The following is a 22,544-nucleotide window of genomic DNA, read 5'->3' on the forward strand; positions in this document are numbered from 1 at the left end:
AGTCTTCACATGTCTGCTGTGAGTCACTGCATATCACGGAAAGCTCGTTTTTCCGTCAGGTTTCGTCAGACTTCCCACTGTACCTCACTTTCTTATCAGAGGTTATCACCACAGTTTCAACATTTTTCTGTAGTTGTGGCCAAATGGGTTGGTTGTGTTAACGGCCAAGAACTTTTTACATCTAGGTTACTCGACTGACGCAGGAGTCAGGAGAAGTGTTGCTTCATTTCATCTGAAACTAAAGACCTTGAATAAGGCCATCAGGTGTCGACTCGCGAGGGACAAAACGATCAAGTCCTTCATCTGGGGTTTGGTGAAAGGTCACATTAACAACAAATGAAATCTCCAGCTTATGCTGATTTGAACAATTTGGCCATGCTTTTCCTCATTAAAGAGATCAACCAAAAAATGAATATTAATCGTTATTGTCTTTACTTTCTCACCACGATGTCAGTCCAAACCCTAGAACGTTAATAGTAGAGGCTTTTGTAGACTTCAGTATGACACTGGATTATATATGTATTGATTTATGCTTTTTCACTTAGGCATGATTTCTATTTTTTTTTTTAAATAAACACATTTCACAAAAATATTTAGCAGCCCAGCTGTTTTGAACATTGATGATAGTTTCTCTTATATATATTCTGAGCAGCAATTAGTATGATTTCTGGAGGATCGTGTGACTAGAATGTCTGCAGAAAATATATACAGTATATGGAAATTAATACACACACATGTATAATATTTTACAGTATAACAGTTTTTACTTTGAACAAATAAATTATATATTTTTTATATATAATATAAATAATATATATTTTTATACAACTTTTGTATATTTATTAAGGTCCCTCTTTCTGTAAATGAATCAGACAGGAAAGCAGACAAAATTTCAACATTTTATTTTTTTTGCAAATAACACTAAAAATGTTTACAAAAGCATTGTAGAAAGATTTGTGCGGAGTAAATTATCAAAACTAAACATGAATTTTACTTGAAATGAATTTGCACCTAATATGACATAAGGATTGTCATTCTCAGCAGCAAAAACCACAATGCATCTCAGAAGGACTTCATGAAGTGTTCAGTGTTTTTAAGCCCACCCTCAAAAGTTGTTGTGAGGGCATTTAGCAGCCCTGAAATGAAGGCCGAGGGGGGAAATAAAACAAATAACAATGACTACACTGCTTAACCGTGTTGCTTCTAAAGCAAGTGAAATAAACAAGGATGATATGGCACTAAAAGCTCATCCCTGAAGGAGGGCATCATTCATCTAAGAAAAAAAAGGTTCGATTGCAATTGGAAATTTCCCTTGTACCCGACATGGCACTTTGGCAATCTTCCCCAGTGGAACTCGAAGACACTCAGCCTTCCCTTTGATATTCCAGTTGGACAAACAGTGTGTTGAAAGCTTGAGATAGTTGTACAACAGGAGATCATTACACACGATAGGCTCACATCCCACAGATACAACACAAGCCTTTCTCCATCAAAGTTAACAGTTTTTACAACCACATACATTGTTCCATCTCCAATTTAGGACAATATTCACTTGGTTCTACTTCATAAATCTTAAGGGGAAAAAAATGTGATGACCCCACTTGTAATATTACAAAATACAGAAATGAACGAGACCAAAGAAAATACCTTAAAAATTCAGATAATGTACATACCATTGAACATATGAATACATAAATATTTATCTGTCTGATTACAAAACCTTTTTACTTTATTATAAAATTTGCTTCTTACATATTGTATTGCTGTGTCAATACATAATACTGAGAGTTTCTTTGCACGTGTGGCAACACTTTACATCTTAAGTTCTTTGCTGTATCACATTATTACAAACTCACATAGTATGCTCTGGAAAATATTTCGTGACTTTTTCAATTGTTTGTTTTCTTTATTTGCCCCTGTATGCAATGAGGTTCTAATGCTCCGGTAAATGGGAAATCGATGGCACTACAGCTCTCTGTGTGGACCAGTTATCTACCAAACCAATGTAATCTTTGGTTAAGCATATAGGGGCAAAAGTCACCATAAGGAATCAGGAAACTATAGTAATGGCTCAGGCGCAGGTACTTTATATACTATTTGCACTGATGACCAAACTCAAAGAGCCGCTGTAACGGACTGGAAGTTCATTACACTAAAGCTTGAAATCCTTTCCCTCAATGTTTTGTTCACATACAGCTGCATAAGACAGACACTGCAAATACACAGTGTTTCCAGTTTAAATCTTGCACTAAATCTTCAAGATTAGCTAATTCCATGGCACAGGCAAATATGCAACAATGTGCACTGCAATCCACGAAAAAACGCGGACGCAATAAGTAACAGATGGTTTACATCAAGTAAAAGTTAACAAACGTCAATCATTCCAGCAAGTGTCACCAAAACAGGAATGATTTACAGAAACATACGACTTTAAAACAACCGAGTGTAACTGCACACACGGGTTCTGGCACCTTCAGACTGATAACCAGACAGATTCATTTGGACAAACAGAGATGCAGGCGACGACTCGTCTTTAGTGATATTTTGCCACATCCTGTTCAAGTTGATTTAAGATATGGCCTCGATTCATATTTTAGCAATAGAGAAGGCTCCAAAAAAAGCAAAACGGTTAATAAATTTCAATAGACACAAGCAGTGATTCAAGTGCTAGAGTCTCTTTCGCCCACTGAGGGTTAGAGCACAGAAAAAATGTGCAAACTTCACCGATAACCCCTCAAAAAACTTTTGACCTTTAACCCCCCTTCCTCTTTGATTAGACTGTGGGCTCAGCAGACTGTAGTTGTGCTCTCGAGATTACAGAACAGATGTGTTTTGCTGTGAAAAGTGAGGGATGTAGTTCCCTGTAGTCGCCACTGATTCGCTGATATCTGTCTGACATTTCGACTAGTTCCACCATAAACCCACCACTTCTATGCGGCAGAATCACATTGTGTTCGTAAGTATTTGTAAGGCAGAAAAATTCAAGTCTCACTTTGTAAGTGTTCTACATGTGTGTTAAAAGCTACGATGCTTTAAAGGAGACTGTCTGAACTCTTTTAACAGCCATCATTACTGAAATGTTTCTGGCGTCAGAATAAATGTGACTAAAATACTGTGAAATGGAGAGAACCGCTGAAGTCACTAGTTTCCACTTGTCGACACTGCATCGTGCCAAGCGGTGGACGGTGACCCACCAGAGCAGTTCACCACAGTGTGACGAAAACATGCAAGCACTGACATGCCTGCAGAGATACACACACATATAATTACACACACAAACTCTCTCTCACTCACACACACACACACATTCTGGATAAGACCCAGTGTTTTGTTAGCATATTAGATATTTCAGCTCTCCAATACTCTTAGAGGAGGTAAACCGATATCCATTCATTATCATAGGGTTTGACATATGAAGAGCCGTGTTAGTTCAAGGTCTGCCTGTGTAGACCTGTATACAGTAGTGTGGGAAGAGATCTGAAACACTTTAAAAGCACAGGGTTTTAACCCTTTAAAGCTCTCTCATGCTGAAAGGGTTTATGACCCTTCAGGAACTATGGACTCTGTTAGCATGCGATGCATATATGTATTTTCAAAAGGCAAGATAGTGTGTTTCAGGCCTCTCGGGACTAGGCAACAGAAGCCTCTGGAAAGCCAGAGACGGTTGTTCGAAACTGAAGTGGGTGCTTTGAGCTTATATACGTTTTGATTGACGATATGGCAGTTTAAAAGGCCATGCTCAAGGAAAGAAAGAAGTCACGAGTCAAATAAGTGACCCTCGGCAAACGGTGGTGAGCGTGCGGGGCCTGGCCCCCGAAGACGAATCGCACAGTGAAAACTAACATATAAAAAGGGTGAGGAGGATCGCCGTGATGTCCTCAGGTGAGACTCCACCAGTCTTCTTCATCAACACTTTTGCCCCTCTACTGGGGACATGGCGATATAAGATCCGTTCCTCAACGGCTGATTGTTCCGGTTCTCTGGGGAATCCTCTGCTTGGTTGCTCACTTGAGTGTAAGCCGTTTCGTCTTTCGCCGTCTGTACAGAACATGCAGGACCATTAGCGTGTGCATTGGTAAAAACATGTGGATGTCAACATGAAACCACGTAGCACTATGGACTATGTAGCTAAACATCTACTCTAATGCTGTGAGAGACTGCAGATGTTCATTACAATCATCATGCAGGAAAAGCAATGAAGATGACTTGCAGAAATAGAAGTTATTTAAAAACAACAAACAAGGTATTCAGACAAAACTTAAATGGTCACTCATAATGCTCAAAATAACCAAATACAATGATACAACAAGCAAATTTGAACAAAATTAAATCAAAATGTGTGTATAAGGGAAAATGAAGACTTACAGCAAAAGAATGAAAAGCTTCAGTAAAATCAATGCGTTTTACTTCATTCTGAATTGGAACAAAAAAAAGGGGAGGAAAAATGTTACTGGAAATGAAAGCATAACAGCATTGTGCAACAATGATAGATCTCAAGTCATAAATTCTATAAAGGAACTTTTGAACATTAGTATATAAATGGGAAAAACCAAAGTCTTTCCCACTGAACCATAACAATGGTTGACCAACCCAACTGATAAATACTGTATAACCCCAAAAAAAAAAAACTGAACACATTATATAAAGTAATACATTCACTAGAGCACATGCATTCCCTCATGCAGGTGCATGCACGGGTATTAAAGCTAGGGTTAGAGCCGTCAAGGTGAGTGACTCATTTAACTGACTTTAGTCTAGGGTGTGTAAGGTTTGATGGGATATTAAAGGCTTTTCCAGACCGGCATTTCTAGAAAATATTAACTGTTACTCCATTAATATCATCCCATGGAAAGGTATCGTTGAGCTACAAACGACATTTCTACTCTTTAATTAAGCAATATATAAGCTGATGAGGTCGTAAATTGTATTTACCTTTCTCTGGCGGTTCCTGCAGACGAGGAAGATCAGGACCACAAGTAAAATGACCCCCAGTCCCACAATGATGACTGGGAAGTTGGACACCATTGTTACAATCAGCAGGAGCGTCCTCATCTGGGCTGCAGAATCATCGTCGATAGTTGCGGTCTGAAAATTCAGCAGAAAACAAATGACCTCTCTGAAGAGAAAAATGTATTTTCTGAAGGAAGCAAGGATGACATGAAAGCTCACCTCGTTGACATACATGATGGGGAAAATTGTCTCATTCAGGTTTTTTGTTTTGCTGAAAAGGAAAAAATGGAAAAAAGTCTCATTAGCCTTTTTTTTCCCATTCCAGAAAATTCTTTAATAGTTTTCGTGAGGGCAATTTTACTCACGGAAAGCCAGGGACTCTCTTCAGTATGACATTGAGCTGAGCTCTCTTACAGGCACGAATGGGAACCCCCGTGGTCTGCAGAAGAGAGCCAAAGGGTTAATTCACTATTCAAAGTCAACCAATGTTCACCACATTACACAGTCTCTATGATCTGTTCCACCCGAAACCATCCATCAAACAGCAACTAAATGAGTATATTTTCCGTCACGACATGCTACAGAAACAATCGCTGGGACTTTAGGTAGAGTTAAGTAGGTTTGGTTTCACATTCACATTCACTTTTTGTTGTTACCAGAGTGAATCACCTTATTTTTTCCTGTTATGGTAAGTACGGGCGTGTAAAACTTTCAGATTATAAACCACAAGAGCACTAACAGATCAGTGCTGTCGCTGTGAAAATCAAAAAAATTCTGCACTGCTTACCGGGTTGATGTCGAGATACGTTTCATGGTCTTCCTCGTTTGGATTCATTCCATCAATGGCACTGATGTACTTCTTATCAGCTTGGTAGAAATGAGGGAATGACACAACAATGGGTGCACCTGTATAATGAAGGGGGAATTAGTTGCTGTTCCTTAATTCAGATTAGTTAACACTCACATGCAGTGCACCCATCTAGGAAAGCTCTATGAATATGAAATAATTCTTTACGACTTATTTATCAGCTACGGCATTTCTAACGTCTGGTCATAAAGATCATTAAAAAAAATGTTTTATGCTTGTCCAACTAAGCCAGTAGTTCAGATTTTTCCCTGGCCATGCCACACACAAAAAAAATGTGTGACAAAAGACAGAAAAATAAGATTTATATGTTCAATTTACAACAAATTTGTTAGCAAATATTTAGCTATAACATAACTCCACGACATCTATAAATTCATATACTTAAAAATGATGGCAAATGATAGCATATTTTATACTTAAATATGTTTAAAAATGTATAAATTATTCCCTATTCCTTACGCTTTCTTAAATTTTTTATTATTATTATTAATGAATAGAAAGTTTAAAAGAACAACATTTTATTAATATAGAAATCTTTTGTAACATTGTAACAACTGAATGTGTTCTTGCTGAATGAATGTACTAATTTCAATAAAACGAAATCTTACTGACCCCAAACCTTTGAACGGTAAAGTAAATATATTTCTCCAAATACAAATGCTTATGTTTGTAAATCATTAAGACATGTAAATTATCAAAAAAGTTAAAAAAAAAGCATCACTGGAGCAGGGGACTGTTCAGACTGCAAATTTGCAGTTTTCCGATTTGACTTCTTATGTTTCTTGACATTTTCCATTCTATAAAATAATGACAATGAGGCATTTTCTGGGACTTTTGGGGGTTTTTATGCACACTAACAGAAAATTAAAACATCCTCTTTTTAAAGCACATACTCAATAACAAGACAGCTAGTACCTGAACTTCCATCACGAACACAAAATACTGTTAAGTGCTTAGACAATCATTACCTAAGAATAATATGTAACATATCTCTGATTTATATCCAGTACCCCATTCCTTAATAACACTTTAAATGTAACCGCTAATGAACCGTCTCGAACCCTTCTAGGAATGCTGACTAATCAAAGTATGTGCAAACTTCGACAGCTGTTTCCTATCATGAGCCCTCACATGATAAAAGTGAGAGTTTACTTCTGTTCAGTAATAATAAAAGCCTGCTAGTTTATGGCGGAAACAATCGAGGCTGAGATAGAGTAATCTGTCTGAGTACACCTACAGCAAATCAAGTGCTTGAGCCGTAAAACTGCACTAAACGTTATTCATTAAGCGCTGAACTCTGATTTCCCTTTCATAGTCCAAGAGTGAGCAAACAAAAGCACACTGATTTAACTTGAACTCGGGTTACGAGGCCACCTATCAGTAATGGGAAACCCTAAAATTCAATACTGAAAGCACACGCTTGATCTGTTGGTTTAATCTCAGTCTGGACCAGTTATTCAGGGCACCAAAACCTTTAGCACACTTAGATTACTCTACGTTGTACAACAAATTGCCTTATTTAAGAAGTTACTCTATTTTCCCTATGTAATTAAAAAAAACATCCCACATCTTTCCCACTGTAAAAACCTGCTCCAACGAACACGACGGCCCTGAAGCTAAGGTGTGGTGTGACCCAGAACAGGCTCACCTTGCCGACAGACGCTGACTTTGAGGACTCCTTTTCCTAGACAATCTCCAGCAGGCACGCAGAAGCCGGCGTTACTGGGGTTCTCATCCGGGGGCGCGAGCACATCTGAAGGAGGGGCGAAGCGGAAGGCAGGGATGCCCTTCACTTCTGTGTCAGCCACGTAACCCAAATGAATGGATCTGCATGTAATAAAGAACATAAGTAACCATGTACAAGTAACCAAGTACATGGTAAGTGTTAAAACATGTTGCTTACCGGCAAAGATCAGCAGCAAAGATGTAGAGGAGCTCTTTCCTGGACAGGAAGGTGTGGAAGACACTGCCATCGGTACCATTGATCATGTTGCTCTGGTTAGACGACCACCAGTTCATCTGACTGTTAATGAGAAAATGAAAAGATGAGACCATTCTTTCTGCCACAGGTTAGAATAGAAAAGGAGAGAGAGAAAATGAGCACAATTAAATTGACTAAAAGTGACTGTGAAAACATTTGTAATGGTTTATATTTATAAGAGATTTCTTTTTAAAATAAATGCTATTCTTTTGAGAATTCTATTCAACAAAGGATCCTGAAAAACAAATCATGATTTCCAGCAACAACAACAACAAAAAATTGCCATTATTCCAAACTTTTGGCCCATTGTATATATATCTGCAAAGTGTTTTGTAGTTGTATTTATTGGGATATGGGTCAATTTAAATCAGGATATGGGGTAACTGAGAAGCACAGGAGCTTTGTTCCTAGACTTTATACTATTGACTCATCTTATCTAGCATCTAATGCAGGCATGCTGTGTTTAGCCCAATTTCCAAAGAATTGTCACTATGTCAGTAAGGCAATGCGGATTACGCAAGCACTGAGGTACCTGATGCCATTCCACGTGTCAATCTTGCCGTAGTCCATGTAGTTCTTCTCTCCAGTGTGGAAGACGAATTCACCCTCATGGGTTCCATTTTTCTGTTTCAGCACATCAATTGTATTTAATATAATGTTATAACCATGAGCAGAAAATAATAAGAAAAGTCACATAAGGGTAAAGATGTCTAGAAATCATCAGAAAGTAGGAAAGTAAGTTGTTTGACGGCCATGATATTAATGCAAAGTCTTTTATTAATGGTTCGAGGCACTGACATTACACCTACTATTGCACAAACTGCAGATATTTAATATCTGTCCTAAATCTTCTACACATATAATCCCTGAAGAAAGTCTAAAACCCATTAGAGTAAACCAGGCCACTGTGTCAAGCCTGATGCACTGGTCAACATCTGCAGTTTATGACGGACAGGGTCATGATAACCTCACTGACCTATCCTGTTCTGATCACATATGTACTTTAGAGGTTGTGTGTGCTACTTTGTGTTGGTTGCACAGATATATGACCCATTTAGAACACATAGAATCTCCATTTAGACTGACTTAAGCACTGAATATGACAAAACGGCAGATTCTCACATTGTACATAAGGCCGAAATGCTCATCCACGTCTGGACTCATGGTGTGGATTTTGGACAGCAGTGGATCTTTGAAACCCCACAGGACCTCATGAACTGTACGATTCATAAACACCTCGATGCCCAAGGATCTCATCCACATAGACACAAACGACCTCAGAAAGAAGGAGTAGGAGTTTAACTCGTTCATCACGGCCTGAAACAAGAGGGAAAGAATTCAGAGCAAATTCTTTGCATTTGGATCAGTTAAATCAATTAAACAAGTGCTGTGGGCATTTGGGCTGACTAAATTTGTCAGTGCCAATGACAAAACCCCACTTACAATGAATGGAATGTTAACTGTTGTCACACGGTCAACCTCAGGATCTCCCACTGACATGTCACGGAGAAACACAAAGCTTTTGGGATTTGTGGCAAAGATTTTCGTCCCATTCTCTAGGAAAGTGACATTTTCCCTTGGTCGATATTCCCTGATAACAGAAAGAAGAATTTTATTTAATTTACAACGAAAATGGGCAACTGTCTCTTATGCTCACCAAGCCTGCATATATTTGATCAAAAATACAGTAAAACTGTAAAATTACACTACTACTGTAAAATATATATATATTAAAATGTAATTCATTTCTCGAAGTAAAATTTTCAGCAGCCATTACTCCAGGCTTCGGTGTCACATGATCCTTCAGAAATTATGCTAATATCCCCAATTGGTGCTCAGTCATCATTTCTTATTATCTTCAATGCAGAAAAGAGTTTTGCTGCTTAATATTTTTGTGGACACAATGACAGTTTGTTTCCAGGATTCTTTCACTGCAAGCATTTCTTTGAAATAGGAATCTTTTCTATCATTCCTCATGTCTTTACTGTCACTGAATTTTTTTTTTTTTTTTACATTTATATTCATTTGCCAGACACTTTTATACAAAGCCACTTACAGTTGAGGAATACAACAGGCGATTTATCATAACATGGCAATAAACGTTAGAAGTGCCTGTTATATAAGGTTTCAGTCATTGTTTAAAATACTAAAAAGCTAGGACGGGAGAATGATAAGAGAACAGAAAACGTGAAGGTATATCATTTTTTTTTTTAATTATTATTATTATGAGGAGGCACTTAGATGCTCACGTAAAAGATTAGTTTTTTTTTCATGCATGTAAATGTAATGTAAAAAACACTTAGTTTGCAAAAAATATAATTTTAACAAATATTTGACATTTAGTTTGAAGCAGGTAGGTAAAAGTTTCCTGTTTTATACGAACAGAATGAGTCATTTCTAGACTTGAGTGCCGCTGACATCAGACATTATCGTTTAGAAAACGAAACACTTCAAGTGTCCCATAAGCCTGAAAATGAACATGAATATCTGCATTTTTTATATATTTAAAGACTGGTAAATCACCTGTAGGTATATGGTCCTATTTGAGTGACTTTGGGCTTTTCCTTTCCAGCCAAAAACTCATCTGGATTGGAAACATTGAAGAAGAAATACTGCATGTAAACAGGTGGTGGTGGATTTATCCAGCCGTCCAGTACTCTACTGTTCTCAGCCAGTGTGATCTCCTGTGAATGAAACAGTCAGAGTCAGCGGTCAAGAGAGAGATAATAATAATAATTTAAATTATTAACCAAAAGACCAGGAAATGCTGTCTGTTTAAAAAGGCTAAACTCAGTGTTTAAGCTGAGTTTCAATATAATTTAGGGAAGAAAGAACACAAAAGCTGAATGCTGACTAAAGAAAAAGATTTAGGTGAAGTGTCAATGACCTGCTATGACAGAAATACTGCAGACATGAAGTAAAGCGAGCGCTGGGATGAGGGGAAAAAAAGAGGAAAAACCTCAGCAGACAGTACAAGCTGATTCAGAGTTATAAAAGAGGAAGAAAAACATCAATATCAGCCATCCATGACACACGAGAGCAGCACAAACACATTTCTCTGCTTTGAATTTTCCATCAGAAACCAGTTTCAGCAGTCACACTTCTCACTTCTTGACTGTCGTGATCTGAACTCAGAAAGAGGAACATGAACATTTCAGGTTCATTTTGAAATGACAAACTACTTTCAGAATAACGTCATTAATGGCTATGTGACAGCACAAAATTGTGTTGTAATAGACAAAACGAGTCTCCAAAGGGTGACTCGTGACAAACTCATAACAACCAGAAGGTCTCACTGCAGAATGCAGATAACACTATCTGACATCAAAAGCCATGACTTCAGCAGTGTAGCAGAACAGCGGCTTCAAAACAACAGACATCCCCGATCTACACTGGACCTACGGCATCTGAAAGGTGCTTTCAGGAAAGTGATTTCCTAGAATCACTGAACAGATGGTTAAAGAAGTGCCTTGTGTTGAAATAGTAGTTTTGTTTGTTTTAAAATCAGTCATTATTACATGTGATCTGCGTTATGATCTGAAACCAGTCGATTCATGACAAACGACACATTAATTTATGACCCCCCCCCCCCCCCCCAAAAAAAAATGTCTTTGTTCAAACAGGTCATATAATTTAAGAGTAAACCAGTCTTTTTTCTTTTTATCTTTTCACATGTAAGCTCTGAATGGGTTCTCTGTCATTAGGAGTAACCCTGAGCTTTACTACAAAGTAAAGTACCAGTAAAAAAAATGTGCAGCTATTCAACTCGTTCAATCATGCGTAGCGAAATCAGAATAAAGCTTTTCTTTAAAGTAAGATTATGTTGCGTCACACACTGACTCTCTTTTCTAATCTTTCTCAGGAGGTAAGTCAGGGCATTTTTCTTTCATTTCTGCTTAATTTTAAGTTGTTAATTATATCTGGTTGAAAATGAATGATTTTGTTCTTAAAAAAAGCTATGTATTTTAGCTTATAGACACCAGCTCAAGTTCCACTGGCTGAAACCACCAGCCCACACCTTACCAAGTACGCCAAGTTGGAGTCGATAAGATTTTTTTTAATGTTTAAGTCTCTAATGCTCTTCAAAGTTATATTTATTAAACCAAACAGGCTATACAGTAATATTGTGAAATAATATTTTAAAAACTGTGATGTGAGGACAAAACTAAATTCAGCAGACATTCCTCCAGTCTTCAGTGTCACATGATCCTTCACAACTCATTATTTTATGCTGATTCTTATTATCTATATTGAAAAATTATATGCTGCTTGATATTTTTGTGGAAGTCATGTTTTTCAAACCTCTTTGATGAATAGAAAGAAAATTTGTCTGAAAGAGCAATCTTTTGTCATAATGTAAAATAAATCTGACTGACCATAAACTTTTGAATGGTAGTGTACATGACTACAGTACATTCTTTACAGATTTTCTTACAACTATTCTTTGGAATCCAGTTTGAATATTAGTATGAATTATTTAAAAAATAATTACAGAAAACAAACTACTGCAGCAACCTCCAAACACAACTGCTGTGTTCAGCAACCTTGAGAAGAGAGATCTTTGAAGGTCCCAGTGGACATCAAACTAGTCAAAATGGTCAAAGCCTTGATCCAGCAACTCCTGCCAAGGTAAGAAAAACATTAAATGTTTGTATTTATACAGTGAGATCATTTGTCCTTTACGGGGAAGTAGTTAACATTACAAAATGCCAATAAAGCAGATACCAGATCCGGTCTTCTGCTTATGATGGTAGGAGCAACTGGAAAGGTTTTCTTTATTTACATAACTGACCATGTTGTACCAAAGTCCTTACACTGCAGAAAGGCAGATTTGAATGAATTAAGTGCAAACATTATTTCACAGCAAGGAATGAATACATTATGTCAAAGCCTGTATTTTAACCTGAGCTAAAGGGAAGTTTCACCTGTCAAAAGAGATGAAACGCTCTTAAGAAAAACTGCCTCAGAGCTACATACTGCTTCACATGTATATAGGAGCTCCTGAAACATGCCACCCACTCCACGCCCAACTCAAAAACACACACAGATCACCCGAGGGCTTGAAAAAGGGCTTTTGTCTAAAGAACATGTGAGATGTTTGAGTGCCAGATATGACTTGCTGAATATTAAAGGTGAAATAGTTTATCGTGAAGGTCAGTTATAAGGCTCTGGATCAACTGTCAATACAGGGCTAAACATTTCCAGCGATGTTAACACCCACCGATGTATCCCAGGTTAAAGGAATACCTTACACCGAACACTGAATACTACACTTGGTTAAAAATACTGAGGGTGGAGGTCAGATTTCCAAGGAGAAGCGACGGAGACCCTCCCCCACAGCCACACATACAGCTCACACCACAACACCACAACACCACAGCCCCTGCATTTAACATGCGATGCGAATCAACAACCTTCCCCGTTACATTACATTAAACAAGAGGGATGCACTCCTCCGGCATCGTGCAACGGAAGCATTTCATTCATACACACAGACAACAACTCTGCTGAGGTGAGAGAGAGAGAGAGAGAGAGAGAGAGAGAGAGAGAGAGAGAGAGAGAGAGCGACGGGGGGAAAGGTCTTTTCCGCAATATGATGATAGGTTTTGCAGTCACATACAGCTAACTTTAATCATCAGGATTACTAACAAAAACACGTTTATTACATCACGGTGATTTAACATCATGACCACCTGGAGAGGGCATTAAATCGCCAAATGACATGTTTTGAGTGTCCATAACATGAAATGGTGTAGTCTGAATCTGACCGAGAGGAAGAACATGAACTTGCCTTCCGCGAACAGAACCAGTCCAGAGATTGATATGACATTATTAGACTCGTTTGTTGTATGATTTCGCAATGCTTACATTACAAGTGACCTTAGTAACTCCGCGTGATGCTCAACACAGAAGCCTCGTGTAGGACAACAGCAGCAGCCCGGAATCACTTTAAAAGCCGGGTTTTAACAGAACGCGCGATTTTCGTGGCATTAAACACTTTATGAAAGACTTACCTTTTTTATCCGTTCTTGAATCATTGTTTGGAAGACTTGAGCCACCAGAAGGGCGATTCCCAAAATGAGCAAATGAGCGCACACGATTCCGGTGGCGTAAATGGCACAAGATCTTCTAGTCATTTTTGTTTTTTAATCTTTCAAACTGGATGGTTTGAAGGGGGGATAATAATACTGTTCTATCTTTCTATCTGTTTTTCTCTTGCTCCGAACTTCTACTCGAGAAACTCCCGTTATCTTTCCGTTTTTCGGATAGTCTCAAAGCCAGAGTCTTTTCCCCCCTTCTGTCTATCTTCGGAGGTCCGACACACGATCCCGGTGATGCGCGATTAACGGGAGTGTTTCTCGGATGCGGAGATAAGAGACTATCGGCTCTAAACGCAGAGGACCGGGTGTCTTCTCCTCCTCCCTCAATAGTTCAAATAAGACAGCCAAGCAAGAGAAACCGTTTTTAGACAGAGGGGCGTGTAACCCCTCCCTCTGAGCTGAGGTCACAAATTAAAGGGGTTTTCAAAACGGATTTATGTGCTGCATGTCAGAGCGACAAAATAAATATGCTGCTTAGCAACCTAACGTTACAGGCTGAGAAAAACAAACAAACAAATAAGTGTTATGCTAACAGCTAAACTGCAGAACGTCAGATATAATTCACGTTTCGATGTAAAGCTGTACAACTTCGTATCTGGCCTAATCCTAAACACTCTAGCAGTGCATTTAATGTATTAATATAGTACATTAAGTTTTTTTTTGGGGGGGGGGGGGGGGGTTATATGTGCGGTTAAAATGTATAAACTTGTCTCACAAACAATAAAACTGCGCTGACGAAGCCACTGGAAGAGACGGTACAACTCAGCGGGGCGTTTTTTTGTGTTTTTAAGAGACATCAGAGGCGAGACCGTTAGGTCCGCTATCTACTGTCGTGTCTCCTTAAATCTCGTGTGAATGAACATGAATAATGGGCGGCTCGCGCGGTTAGCGATGACGGTCGCATCCTTTTTGTCCGAGAAGCTCGCGATTCTATTGGATGACGTCTTCCCGGACCACCGTTCTAAGACCACCCCCGGACGAACGTGATTGGCTGAGGGCTCCGGAGTGTGATGTCGAATTTGATCGACCGATTTCGGGGCGGAGTTTATTTAAAGGGCGCCTGCAGCACTGAAGCACGCTGGAAATCTGCTGGTCTAATCCAGCGCATGAGTTTGATTTTCACTACCACAGAAAATAAAGCTCCTTGTAAGAATTGTGGATCCTTTTGGCACTACGATGATTAGTTATGATTTGGTGATCAAGCTGGTAATATTTTACCTATAGGCTACCCTAAATCATAACCCCAAAGGTTTGGCCATGTTTAGTATGCATTTAAAAAAAATTTCTGTTGTTGATTTTATATAACAAAGCCAAATAAGCTTATTTGGATTTTCTTATAGGGCTTACTGTCACTTTATGAGTCAGTGTCAGTGTAATTCACTGGAAATGGGTGTAGTTTCCAAAGTTGCTGATTGCATCACTGGAATAATTAAAGACTTGAAGAAAACTAGGGGAAACTGAATTACCCATTATAACCATTAAAAGGACTGGAAAATAACTCAGAGACAACTACTTTATTATAACATGTAACAGATATAAACATACATTGGCTTTCTTACGCAAGACTGCCATGTTCTAAACATGGTGAGTCGATGCCAGAGTTGTAAGACAATTGACATAGTATTTGCAGGGATATACATATATATATATATATATATATATATATATATATATATATATATATATAAAGCCAGCTCTTAAAAGTATGGTCTTAGTGTGAAGAACATTTAGATATATGAATTTTTCGTATTTGTACAATGGAAAGGTTCCATGAATGTTATGAATGTTAAAGATTCTTCTTGAAACCATAAAGTCTATAAAGAAATTGAATTCTTAAGAATAACCCTCCTCTAGCCTATCAAAATGCCTGCATCAACCAGGGTTAAGTTAAGCTCTCTTTTACAAATGTAACAGAATTCCGATTAAAAAAAAATAAAAAATAAATACCCTCACTGGTTAACCAGTCAATGAATGCAGTTCTCAGAAAGATTAATTTATTGAATGTCCTGTGTTTGACAAATAAAACCATCGGCCTGTGATATAGTAAAATCATAAACTTTATGGCTTTACTTTAATTGTACTTACTCTTGAACTGTTGTGAATTTACTGTTAAAAGACAAAGTCAGCTGTAAGATGTCAAACCTGATGAAAAACTTGCCTTTACTTCAAGTGAGTTAATGTGACTTTTATCAAAGCTCTCTTGTGGAGTTAAGGATGCTCAGGCCAGAAACCATCTGTGAAAATAAGAGAAGTGAAAACAAACCTTTATAAGCACCAGAAGGTAGAGGAGAATCCTTGCTTTAACAAGACTATATCTCTTCTAGTCCTGTCAAATGATTAATCATGATTAATCGTATACAAAATAAAAGTTTTTATATATGTAATATATGTGTGTGTACTGTTTATATGTATTACGTATATATGAATACACACAAATACAGTACATATTTTGAAAATATTTACATGTATTTACATGTCTATATTTATACTCATATAATTTCTATTAAAAATACATATATTTATTAAATAAACATAACCTATTTTTCTGAAATACATGTTTGTGTGTGTATTAATATATACATAATAAATACACACAGCACACTTACATATAGGCCTATTATGTAAACATCCTTTTTTATTTTGGGTGTGATTAACTGCAATTAAAAGTTTGACAGCACTAATGCATTATAGCAAATGTAGATTTAGTTTCAGCAATCTTTTCAATGGACTATGCCGAAACATATGTAATCAGTTAATTCAGTTTCTTATTATCCACAATGATCATTCAAATGCAAGAAATGTATTTATTAAACTATAATATTTATGCTAATATATATATATATATATATATATATATATATATATATATGGAAAACAATTTCTGATACAGAATAAAAAATAAATTAAAAGTTCCAACACAGCTTTTTTTTTTACATCACAGAATAAAAAAATAAGGTAATTGTGAATTTTTATCTCGTGCGATTTTATATATTAATTTAATATATTATATTATTTTATATTTAAAAATTTTTTAATTTTATTTGGGTTTTTACTCAATTTTAAAATAAAAAGTGCAATTTATTTATTTATTTTTATTTTTTATCAACTAAAGAAGCATTTTTTTACGTGCCTGTCTGCAGGAATGCTGTATTCAGATATATGTGTTTAAAATACATATCTGAAATACAAAATATAATTTTGTAATTTTAAAGCCTTTGGGGGAAAGTAATGAGTTTTTTTTTTTTTTTTTTTTTTTGTATTTTCAAAATACATAAAATATTTGTGCCAGTCAATGTCTTAATCAGAGTGCTGATTTTGTGTGTCACCAGTACAGACATCCTCCAACCCCAACCCCAACACTCATCATGTGAGCTGCAGCTGTACAGATCCATTCAGCATTGGGTGAGTGTCTTTTCTGAAATAAGAGAAGGTGTGGATGTCATGGTCAAGTATACTTGTTGATTAAAGTTAAAATAGCGCATCATTCAGATTTGCCTTCAGTTAACATGAAACAATAAAACTACTGCATTAGCCAATCAGTTTTGATAGTCAGTCGGTTGTTATTTTTTCAGGGGAGGTCAATGGGAGAAGGGCCTCAGTCAGGAACATGACCAAGAACCTGATGGTCACTCCAGCGTTTCTCTGTGGAGAGAGGAGAACATTCCAAGAACAACCATTTCTGCAGCACTCCACCAATCAGGCCTGAACGGTAGAGTAGTCAGACCCAAACCTACACTACAGTGAAATATGGTGGTGGCAGTGTCATGCTGTGGGGATGTTTTTCAGCGGCAGGGAGTGGGAGACTGGTCATGATCGAGGGAAAGATAAAAATGCAGCAATGTACAGAGACATCCTTGATAAAAACCTGCTACAGAGCACTCACGACCTCAGACTGGGGTGAAGGTTCATCTTCCAACAGGACAATGACTCTAAGCACATAGCCAAGATAACAAAGGAGTGGCTACAGGCGACTCTGTGAATGTCCTTGAGTGGCCGAGCCAGAGCCCAGACTTGAACCCAATTGAACATCTCTGGAGAGATCTGAAAATAGCTGTGCACTAACGATCCCCATCCCACCTGATGACCCTTGAGATGTCCCGCAAAGAAGAATGGGAGAAATTGCCCAAGGTGTGCCAAGCTTATAGCATCATACTCAAAAAGACATGAGGCTCTAATTTGGTGCTAAAAGTGCTTCAACAAAGTATTGAGCAAAGGCTGTGAATACTTATGTACATGTTGTTGTTTGTTTTTGTTTGTTTCTTTATTTTTTTAACTTTTGGTTTTATATATAAAAAAAAAAACTGAACAAATAGTGTTAAATGCTATTTAAACGAATTCTAATTTTAATATTTACATTTTACATAAACTTTCTAATTTGAATAAACTATATATACAACAAAATAAACTTTACATGAAATAAATCAAAAAAGTTTTGTGTTTCCTACAGGGCAGGGAAGGGAAGAGGTATATGTAAAATGAAGATTCAAGTTTCTAAGCAGTAGTACACATCTAAATGTTCGGTTGTTTTCAGGTCCAGATAGATTTCAGTTTACAGGGATGCCTACACTGGATGGCCAATTTCACATGCAATTATAGTATTTTCAAAATACAAAACACTGTATTTGTATTTAAATTAATTTTTCCATACAGTATTTTGTATTTTAAATCTATTTTCATGTATTCATGCTCATCCTTGCCTGTCTGAAGACTCCTGTACATGTCGTGTGTGTCAATGACGCAAACTGCTTTCAGTTGCATCCTGTTGAGTGCAGGAAAAGGAAGGGTTTGAGAGTGTTAGGAAAACATTACTTATTTATTTGTTTAGTGTTGTTTCTACATTTTCTACATGTTTCAAAATGACCACAGATTGAAGTAGAAAAGAAAGAATAACAAATACATCACAAAATCGTGATTGTCTTGCAAAAGCTGAATCAAAGTTTCCTTTTGTAAGTCAGTAGGTTTTGGCATGCTGACTATAACTAAACTTTATCTAAAATCACTTTAATAAAAGATTTCTTTGTGCTGAGCAGTAGGAAGCAAAGCCATCCCATATCTTAAGTGTTTAACTGGAATGGATAAATAAATCACTAATTACCTGCAAAGTTGCACTATATGACGTTGTAAAATCTGATTTGTGTAACAGTGCATCCACGTTTCTTTACTTCATAAATATGATTAGCAGAGAGCAGTGTTTTATTTTTTTGTCCACTTTACCAATTTTTACACTGCGTGTTGCAATCATGCAATGCAGCAGACAACATATATTTTTGATACAATTTCTCACATTATTCAAGCTGCTCTTTTTGCGAAACCCACTTGTGGACGAAGCTCAAAACATTTTTGTTGGAACCTGAACTGTACAAATGCAAATTGTGAATAATACAACTATTCAGAAAATACAAAGGTCTTTTATGTAAAGAGGGGTTTGAATATGTTCCGCTATGGATTATGGCCGAACATAATTTCCTTACGTATATCCTCTTCAGTGAAGATACAGAGCTTGTGATTGTTGGTCTGTTGACATGACCTCTGGCACAAGAGACAGTCACATTCTCTGTCTGCCCTTCCTTTCACAACGATGCATTTATATATTTCACTGGGTGCTGCACGTCTGCATATGGAAAAAAAGCAGGACAAGTTTGAACAACAGGGAAGGAACAACACTTAAATAATGCCTCATAAACTAGACTTTAAAGCAGAGTGCTTATAGTCCAGCTCTTGGAGATCCTCCTTAATCTTTTGTACGCCTACCTGAAATGGTGAAAAGCTATTGCTTCACCTTAAAGGGATAGTTCACCACAAGATATAAATCTGTATGACTTTATATATATATATATATATATATATATATATATATATATATATATATATATATATATACACACACACACACATACACACACACAGAGCTGGGTAGATTACTTATGAATTGACAAAATTTGTAGTAAGTAATATAATCTCTTAGATTACACATTTTTGGTAACGTAATCTGATTACTTTTGGATTACATTTAGATTACATTTGTGTTTACCCTTATTTGATATCTCATATACTGAATTAGCCTAATCTTGTGCTATTTTGACAGATAAAAATCTCATGTCATAATCTTTACTCAAAACACATTACTTCTCCATTGCTTTCAATGTCCCTCGATTTTTAATGACAATTCTGGTTTTATTTCTTAAATTTTGTTATATATTTTAAATGTGGATGTAATTTTGGTTTTTAGCTGTGATTTTATTTTTGCCATTTTGATGTTCTATTAACTATTTATTTTATTCTGATGCTGTAAAGCACATTGGTCAGCTACTGCTGTTTTAAATGGTGCTATATAAATAAACTAAACTTGAAAACTTGATAAAAAGAAAAAAATATATTCCAAAAATATATATTTCATTCACCAACAAGAGCCACAATAGCTTCTTTTTCAAGTGTAATGTATGGACAGTTAATACTTGAAAAAATAGTAACACTAACCTTGCTGTTAGTGTTTTCTAGTAACACTGAATAAAACAAAATCACATCTTATGATTTTGAAGCATATTTACTTAGAAATAAGTACATTTAGAAAAACAGCTACATTACAAAAAACAATATTGAAAAACATTAAAAATTAACAGCAATATCACTGCTAGGTCAAATATGAATATGTGCATAAGGTAGTAACAACGAAGAAAAAACTACATTACAAAAATGTAAAATTCCCAGCAATAATATGCTAGGTCAAAGATTTCCATGGACAGCAAATGAATCCGTGGCAGGCAGAGATTACACTGAACAGTGTCTTTCTTTACAATTAAATCATGTCTGTAGATCCAGTGATTAAAGGCTGCTTTCCCAGCTATTTTCCATGATCTTGTTGCTGATTTCTTCTGAGCGTGATTCTGACACCCCTCCCCCTCTCCACCTTGAAAAACTAGAAGAATCACGAACGTATACTGTATAAGCAGCAGGTTTTTCTTAGAAAAAATATAAACGTTAAAAAAGGAAACTTAAGAGAATCAATAATTGTGAACAACTTATGACCATTGTGTAAATAATATGTAACTGTAGTCTGTAGTCTAACTGTAGATTACGAGTATTTTAAAAAGTAGTTTACTCTAATTACAAGTATTTGAGATTTGGAATCTGTAATGTAATGTACATGTAATCCGTTACTACCCAGCTCTCTCTCTCTCTCTCTCTCTCTCTCTCTCTGTGTGTGTGTGTGTATATATATATTCTAGTATTTGTGTGGAGAAAAATATCTAATATTGTTTTAGACTCTATATCTTACATTGTATGAACAAAAGCAGTTTAAACAGCACAGTCTCACAGCAATTTGTAGCTGTTTTAGATTATGGTGAATATGTGGCTAATTCGCATATTTTAGGGTTGAAATTTTTTCCCTCTAAAAATCATATGGTTTTGTACGATTCAAATTCATACAAAATCACCACCTCATAAAACAGGTATATTTTCCCTGTGAAATGGGGCTGGTTGAAACATTCTTCAAAATGTAATTTTCTTTAGAATAAAGAAATTGTGTTTATATCTAGCAGTTTTTTTACTTTTTTTTCTCTGAATTGTGTAACAGAAACTGGCCTCCATATTTAAAGGTTTGGCATGACATGAGGGTGAGTACATGACAACAAGAATTTTCATTTTTGGCGTTAAATATCTCTTTAGCCAGTTTATTTAGTGTACAGTTTTGCTCGTCTGTGTTACATAAAAAGGTGCACTTTGTACCATTAGATGAATTATTTATGAAGGTTGGAAAACTGCCTGTAAACGAGACAGTGGCCACCTGACAGCTGGACAGTCGTAAAGAACATAAGTGTCAGGGAAACTATAAAAAAAAAAAAAAAAAAAAAAAAAAAAACGGTGGTTGTGGAAACTAGTTCCTCCACTCAGATCATTTGGTTTGCAAATAACAAGGAAGCCTGGTATCATGCAAATGTGTCATTTAATCTACCATAAAAAACTATTAACCTTATCTGTGTTATATACATTATCTTTCCCATTGTTTTCAGTGTTTATATGCTCAGTTGTTTTACTACTACCACATAAAACACTATTTGAAGTCTCATCAATCACACAGGATTTCCCATTGGGATCCAGGGTGGAAATATAGCTCTGTACAGGATGGTACAATGTGCTCCTAACAGGCTCTTGGCACGGTCCAGGATGGGCTGGTGCAGAGCACAGTTAAGGAATGACTGTGGGAGTAGTGAGAAGAGCCAGACCTTTTCAGGAAATGCGATTAATGTTGCCTCTTAAGTACAATGGGACGAAAAGAATGCCAAATTTATATTACCGAGATTCTATTCTGCAGCTCACTGAGGCCACAAACGGCCCCTTTAACAACACGGGTCATTTGAGCTTGTCACAAAAATGAGAAATAGGATGGAAAACAGAATTAAAATCAGAGGGAAGCAATTTCACTAAGCATTGCAATAAATTATTCCTTAATATATCAATAAAATGGCAACATGGGCTTTAAAATATTGGCCTACCATTTGATTTTGTATAGTCTTTTATTGTTCTTTGTATAGTGAATCTAGTCTCACAGCTGAGAGAGAAATTACACAACTAAAACGAACCATTGTTTGAACAGAAGGAATGATGGGATTAGGTGGATGTGGACAGACCACAGGTCCAGATG

At 36.6% G+C, this 22,544-nt stretch overlaps 1 protein-coding gene and 1 long non-coding RNA gene across 2 annotated transcripts; one reads left to right on the forward strand and one right to left on the reverse strand.

The window, feature by feature from the left end:
* Positions 1-886: 886 nt before the first annotated feature.
* LOC113080915 (lysosome membrane protein 2-like) lies at positions 887-14,255 on the reverse strand. Its single transcript, XM_026252976.1, has 13 exons — positions 13,814-14,255; positions 10,323-10,483; positions 9,243-9,390; positions 8,922-9,116; positions 8,332-8,423; positions 7,722-7,841; positions 7,467-7,645; positions 5,738-5,856; positions 5,316-5,389; positions 5,170-5,221; positions 4,933-5,085; positions 4,366-4,413; positions 887-4,038 (listed from the first exon to the last, which is right to left on the reverse strand). Exons 1-13 carry the CDS (start codon positions 13,934-13,936, stop codon positions 3,907-3,909), a joined length of 1,596 nt encoding a protein of 531 aa, XP_026108761.1. The 5' UTR covers positions 13,937-14,255; the 3' UTR covers positions 887-3,906.
* On the forward strand, positions 10,492-18,130 carry LOC113080924 (uncharacterized). The gene is made up of 3 exons (XR_003282047.1): positions 10,492-13,311; positions 17,230-17,302; positions 17,473-18,130. It is a non-coding gene; the product is annotated as an uncharacterized LOC113080924 (long non-coding RNA).
* Positions 18,131-22,544: the final 4,414 nt, after the last annotated feature.

This window comes from Carassius auratus, chromosome 5 (assembly GCF_003368295.1).
Source record: "Carassius auratus strain Wakin chromosome 5, ASM336829v1, whole genome shotgun sequence".
Classification (NCBI taxonomy): domain Eukaryota; kingdom Metazoa; phylum Chordata; class Actinopteri; order Cypriniformes; family Cyprinidae; genus Carassius; species Carassius auratus.